The sequence below is a fragment of the Etheostoma spectabile genome, chromosome 5, assembly GCF_008692095.1.
Source record: "Etheostoma spectabile isolate EspeVRDwgs_2016 chromosome 5, UIUC_Espe_1.0, whole genome shotgun sequence".
NCBI classification, from domain to species: Eukaryota; Metazoa; Chordata; class Actinopteri; order Perciformes; family Percidae; genus Etheostoma; species Etheostoma spectabile.
Window position 1 is genome coordinate 37762073 of NC_045737.1, and position 6464 is coordinate 37768536.

Here is a 6464-nt window from a genome sequence, read left to right on the forward strand (position 1 = left end):
AACATGATTGATTCCAACGCTCTTTGCCAAGTACACATCTCTACTTTTCATTAATTTTGGGTCTTATTCAATTTTATAGCATTTGAAAACCAAATGGAAGTGTTGTTGAAATAGTATTGAGTAGAAGTTGACATATTCCAGTCTGTGATTATCATCAACATCCATTCCTTTAATTTTAGTCTCAATAATTCCTAATTGCTGCTTTTCTAACTCACGAAATCATCGTGATTTATGGCAGGTAGATGGCGCTACAGTGCATTTTTATTTTACAAGTTATCTGTTGTTGTTGTTGTAGTTATGGCTGATACTGGGGCAAGACTATCACAGAAAAGAAGGAAATTAAACGAAGAACAACTAAAAGGTAAAGTGACAGACGACCGTCAGGCTGTCAACACATGGAGATAACTACGGGATTGTAACGTAGGTATGTGGTGGTCAATTTGGCTGTTGGTCGTTTGGTATTTCATTCATAAAATAACTTTACAATGCGCAGTGATGTGGTTGTACGTCAGCAGCCACAACGTATTTTATTGTAATTGAATGATTTTTCTGATTTTCAAAAAAATTCAACCCAACTACATGACGTCCTGGTTAGTTAGCTGTTGATTCACGCCTGCTGTCACTAAGGTCTCTTCTTTACGGGGCTGAATGCAGCCGAACACAAGCTGAAAGTTACATGAAGTTACTTTAAATCATCATCACGACTGGACGTGACTCACCATCGCAGGTGGTGTTGCACTTGTTTCTGGAGGAGCGATAACCGGAATTACAGAAGGTCTCGTCAGACAGCTGGAAGATCCCGTAGAGGCCGAGAGGCCGCTGCTTGGTCTTCTCGCTGGATTGGTCCTCTTTGGATTGGTCCTCTTTGGATCGGTCCTCTTTGGATCGCTTCGTACGTTTCCCACCTTTCTTAGCCCGGTCTTCATCTCTCTTCTTGTCTTTAGGCTTGTCTCCATCCTCGACGACCGGGCCGTTGATACGCTGCGTCGTCACATTGACGCCCTCGTTAGGCCGTTCCTTCTCGCTGGAGGTCACGTCTGCAGAGTCAGTCTCCTCGCTGCCTGTCTCGCTGCTCAGCCCGCGCTTTCTTCTGTTTAGGGTGGAATTGGTGGCATTGGTTGAGATTGGTTGGGCGGTGGCTGGTTGGGCGGTGGTTGGTTGGGGGGTAGTTGGTTGGGCGGTGGTTGGTTGGGGGGTAGTTGGTTGGGGGGTGGTTGGTTGGGTGGTTGTCGGTTGGGTGGTGGTCTTTTGGGTGGTAGGTGTGGTTGTAGTCGGGCGTTTGCCGATCACCTTGACCAGGCTGGTGTTGAGACGGGACTGCCTGTTCACCTCACAGATAACTGCAACACACAAGCCATGCACGCAGACGGAGGGAAGCAAAGAAGAAAAAGAAGATTATTTTTTTTTATTGTATTTTTTATGTTTTTGTTTGTTTGTAGGTATATGTATGTACATGTACAATATGTATGTATGTGTGCACATATGTATACATGAATATATCTGTGTAAGTAACTGTGTATATGAACGTGTCTCTCCATTTGTACATGCTATATGTATATTTTATTTCTTCATCTTTCTCAAACTGTACCATATCTATAACTTTAACTGTTGTATTGTTTAATATTTATTGGTTGGAATGGGAAGGATACGGGTGATTTTGGTGAGATGGAGAGCTTTGGTTTTTGTTTGTCAGTATGTGTGTATGTTCGGGGTGTATGTTTTTTTTTTAATTAAGTCTCCCTCAAGCTGTTTTGTTAATTGTTTTGTCTAAATGTGAATGTACTGTATGTATTTTTTTTGCCTTAAAGGACCCCCTCGAAAACGAGATGTCACATCTCAAGGGATTATTCCTAATAAAGAATTTCCATGTAAAAAAAAAAAAGATGAATAACTGGCTGCAGGGCTACTTTTTATTACGCTTGCATGGTATGGCAATGCGGACATTTCCTTTTTTTTTGTCTGTTATTTTTCCCCAAAACTCTTATCTGTCTTCCTGTATCTGCATTTTCTCCGAGAATGACTCACGCTGGTGATTCTGGAGGCGATGATGTGATGTTATTTAACTCTCAGGAGATGGGTTATCCTCACCTATTGCCAGGTATTCATCCTTGAACTTTTGGAGCTTTGGGGGCAGCGTGATCGCCTGCCCGAGCTTTTCTTTCAGCTCACATCTGGAGACGATCCGGCCCTCGGTCAGGCTGGGCACCACGACGGCCACCGCCAACACCACCAGCAACCCAAACTTCATGTTCCTGTGGGGGAAAACATCACCAGGGTTAGAGGAGGATGATGTCCGGTGAGTCACCCCTGTGTACATTGCACCTCAACCAATGCAAAGTGGTTTCCATTTGCAGGGCCAGACGTCGAAAACATCCGGAGTCCAAAACCCTCGGGAGTTTCAGAGCACGCTCCATATAGGGCAAGCTTTACATAATTAGGGAAATTGTGGTAGTTGCCATGCAAAACAATCTTCCTGTCTTTGCATAGAGGTTGCTTTCACCATTCGTAAAGCTAAATATAAAGAGGAAGGATCAGAGGAGAGGAAGTATAAAAGAGAAGAAAGATGCCGGTATAGTGTCAACTTTCAGTGAATCCGGTTTCTGGTTTTTAAGGAGAGCATTGACAGCGGAGTGACATCACAAATGCTTTTCACAAAATCTAAATCTGCTTTAATCTGCACAGCTACTGCACATTTACACCTCACACAGCAGGAACCACCCAACGCTTTGGTGCCTACATTTTTGATAGCAATGAACGTCTTTTACATTCAAGCTGTCGCCAAATGAGTTGATTACAGCTAATTAAGACCATCAGCTCCACACAACTCTCTCTGTATTTGTCAGTATGGCCATGTTCAGAAGATTTTGGTGACTTTTGCACGCAGAAAATCAAGTGAAGATAATCACATCTTCTGAAGAGTCCATGTTTATTTTTAATGTAACTCACATATAGAGGCACAGGCCTCGACATATGGGCCAACCTGCGTCACTCTCCTCCCTTTTCATGTCTCAGCTGTCACAACAATAAAGGCGCAAATGGCAAAAAACAATAATAATTAAGTGTAATTTTTTTTCTATCTTGTTTCAAGATATTGATCCTCATTTCTAGAAAATCTGTGAAACACGGAAGTGAACCGAGGAAAGCAAGAATACAAACCTTTAGGAGAAAAAGTCTGAATTTAAGGAAGTACATTAACAGAAATGTAGTTTCATGTTCACAAAAGTATATTTGCAGAATCACTCAACAACAATCACTAAATCACTAAAAACAGTTCATATTTAAAAAACATTTTACAGTTTTTTGTGTCCTTTATTCAACCAAATCATCACCAGGACACGTAAAGTTACTAAAACGCACCATCTGCCTTTTAATTTTATCCGGCAATAATGCACAAATGGTTATAAAGTAAAATATGTTGCAGATTTTAATGTTTTTATGGATAAATTAAGTTATTTTACACTTTTTCTGTGTTTTCTCCAATGGAACAAGTGTTGAAATCCTCATCAAATAAACCTTTTCATACAATATGACAGAAACAGCACAGACAATATGGCAATACAAACAATTATAACAAAAAAAGATGTTTCTTACAGTTCAAACGTTGTTCCAAGTAGAGGAGGAACTTTCTTTGTTGATGGAAGTCTGCAGCTCTGTGTCATCAGACAGAGAAATCTGACTTTATATATCCTGATTTCGAGAGGTGGACCGACCTGTTTCATGAGTCATCGTGACTCAACACTGTTTCCGTGGCCATTATTTAAACATGTACATGACATCTGACACTGTTCACCCCACACAAGACCCTCCTCCACAGCACTGCGGAGGAGGGACTGGCGAGTCCACTGTATCAATACAGTACTGCCACTGAAAACTGTATTTTCTGTGGCAGTACTGTATCGATACACAGGCACCAAGTATGGATCTTTTATTATATATTATTATATATTATAAATGTGTTGGTCAGTTTGTCCCATTTTAGCAGCAATAACATTGAAAATGATATGAACAAACAGAGAAATGTTTCTTTTTTAGATGAAACAGATGTTGATAAGTTTCCTTTTGGGGACGTCATTTGAAATTGGGGAAAAATTAGAAGTTGGAAAAAAGGTTATAAATCGCAATAAATCGCAGGATATTGCGATATGTTTAAAATCACAATAATATCGTATCGTGGCGTAAGTATCGTGATGATGTGGGGGGGGCAGGAGCTCAGTTCGTAGGGAGTTGGGTTGGGAACCGAAGGGTTGTTGTATGGTGGTGGACTAGTAGCTGGAGAGGTGCCAGTTCACCTTCTGGGCACTGCCTAGGTGCTCTTGAGCAAGGCACCGAACCCCTAACTGCTCGGGGCGCCTTTCCAAGTCAGCCCCCCCCCCCCCCCCCCCCCGCCCCGCCCATTCTGACATCTCTCCATTAGTGCATGTATAGGACCTGAGCATGTGTGTGTAATTCAGGCCTGTGTGTAATAACAGTGTGAATTGTAATGTCCCCTTGTGGGATTAATGAAGTACACATTGTTATTATTATTTTAATTCAGAGGCGTCCTGGTGATTCCCCCCCTCAACCCCCCCCCAAGTTCACCATAGTCCTCAGAAATTACAACACAAAGAAAGATCAAGGTGACGGATATCGTCGATAATACACGCATCCGGCAGAATATCCCAGAAAGGGAACGTCCAACGTCCAACGTCCAGTTTCTAAAATGTGAGGATTTTTCTGTATTGAGCACATTTACTTCTTTTAAGTACATTTTCCCAATGACACTTACATACTTTTACTGAAGTAAAATTTTCAATGCAGTACTTTGACTTGTAAAAGAGTCTCTTTACATTGTGGTTTTGGTACTTTTACTGACGGAAAGGATCCGAAAACTTCTGCCACCACTGATCAGGTCACACCTTTTAAAACATGACAAAGGCAAAATAGCGCACGTTGCTGCAGTGATGAACGATAAGCGAAGGCTGTCAGACTGGTTAGATGTCACAAAATGCAAAGTCATGATGTTAATCACATGAGGCCCCAAACAACTGACATCTTTGTTCATTGTGAGTCGACCCTAAATAGAGTCAAACGGGTGATTTTCACGTCACAACTTGACACACAAGCATTGTTTCTTCGCACGCAGCTTTGTCTCATACACCCACACAGGTAGAAATATACACCCCCCTGTGTTAAATTCCCATGGATGCAGGTTTTTATTTTTAAAGGCCAGTTATTTCATGGATCAGGATACTATGCATCCTGATAAAGTTTCCTTGGCCTTTGGAATTAGAATAGCCCCCCCCCCCATCATCACATACCCTTCACCATACCTAGAGATCGGCATGGGGAACTTTCCACAAGATCATCTCTCAATGCAAATCAAACCGGCTACTAGTCTAACTGAAATATAACCATGCCGATCTCTATGTTTGATGAAGGGTATGTGATGATGATGGGGGGGGGGGGGGTATTTTAATTCCAAAGGCCAAGATAACTTTATCAGGATGCATAGTATCCTGATCCATGAGATAACTGGTCTTTAACAATTAAAATTTGCCTCTATGAGAATTTAACATAGGGGGGTGTATACTTATGCCCCTGTATTTTAATATAGGGGGGTGTATACTTATGCCCCCTGTATTTTAACATAGGGGGGTGTATACTTATCCCCCCTGCATTTTAACATAGGGGGGTGTATACTTATGCCCCTGTATTTTAACATAGGGGGGTGTTTACTTGTGCCCCCTGTATTTTAACATAGGGGGTGTATACTTATCCCCCATGCATTTTAAGGAAGAACATTTATTTATTTAATGCATTATTCATTCACAAAGAAAATTGGTGTCTTTCAAGGTTGGATTTACCTAAAATGTTTTGAATTAAGGCATTAAGATCAATTTCCAAAAGATGTTTTTTTATTCCTCTTTTTATCTAAACCATGCCGTCTCTATTGGTGAAGGGTATGGTTATGATGGGGGGGGGTATTTAATTCCAAGGCCAAGTAACTTTATCAGATGCATAGTATCCTGATCCTGAGATAACTGGTCTTTAACATTAAATTTGCCTCTATGAAATTTAACATAGGGGTTGTATACTTATGCCCCTGTATTTTAATATAGGGGGGATACTTATGCCCCCTGTATTTTAACATAGGGGGTGTATACTTATCCCCCCTGCATTTTAACATAGGGGTGTATACTTATGCCCCTGTATTTAACATAGGGGGTGTTTACTTGTGCCCCCTGTATTTTCCATAGGGGGTGTATACTTATCCCCCTGCATTTTAAGGAAGAACATTTATTTATTTAATGCATTATCCATCACAAAGAAAATTGGTGTCTTTCAAGGTTGATTTACCTAAAATGTTTTGAATTAAGGCATTAAGATCAATTTCCAAAAGATGTTTTTTTATCCTCTTTTAATCAACTTGCATGGGGGTGTAAACTTTGTCAAGCCACTGCATATGTATGGGGGGGGTGGGGTGT

The 6464-nt window shown here is 41.1% G+C and overlaps 1 protein-coding gene across 3 annotated transcripts in view; it reads right to left on the reverse strand.

Moving 5' to 3' along the window:
* LOC116690124 (salivary glue protein Sgs-3) overlaps positions 1-3759 on the reverse strand; it is a 14506-nt gene extending 10747 nt beyond the window's left edge. For 2 of the 3 annotated variants that reach the window (XM_032516888.1, XM_032516889.1), the window contains exons 1-3: positions 3592-3759; positions 2089-2252; positions 720-1340 (exon numbers count right to left, since the gene is read on the reverse strand). In XM_032516888.1, the coding sequence (XP_032372779.1) occupies positions 720-1340; positions 2089-2252; positions 3592-3719 (913 nt within the window). In that variant the 5' untranslated portion in view covers positions 3720-3759. Of the gene's footprint in view, positions 1-719; positions 1341-2088; positions 2253-3458; positions 3466-3591 lie in introns of all 3 variants that reach the window. The other variant, XM_032516890.1, reaches the window with a different exon arrangement.
* Positions 3760-6464: the final 2705 nt, after the last annotated feature.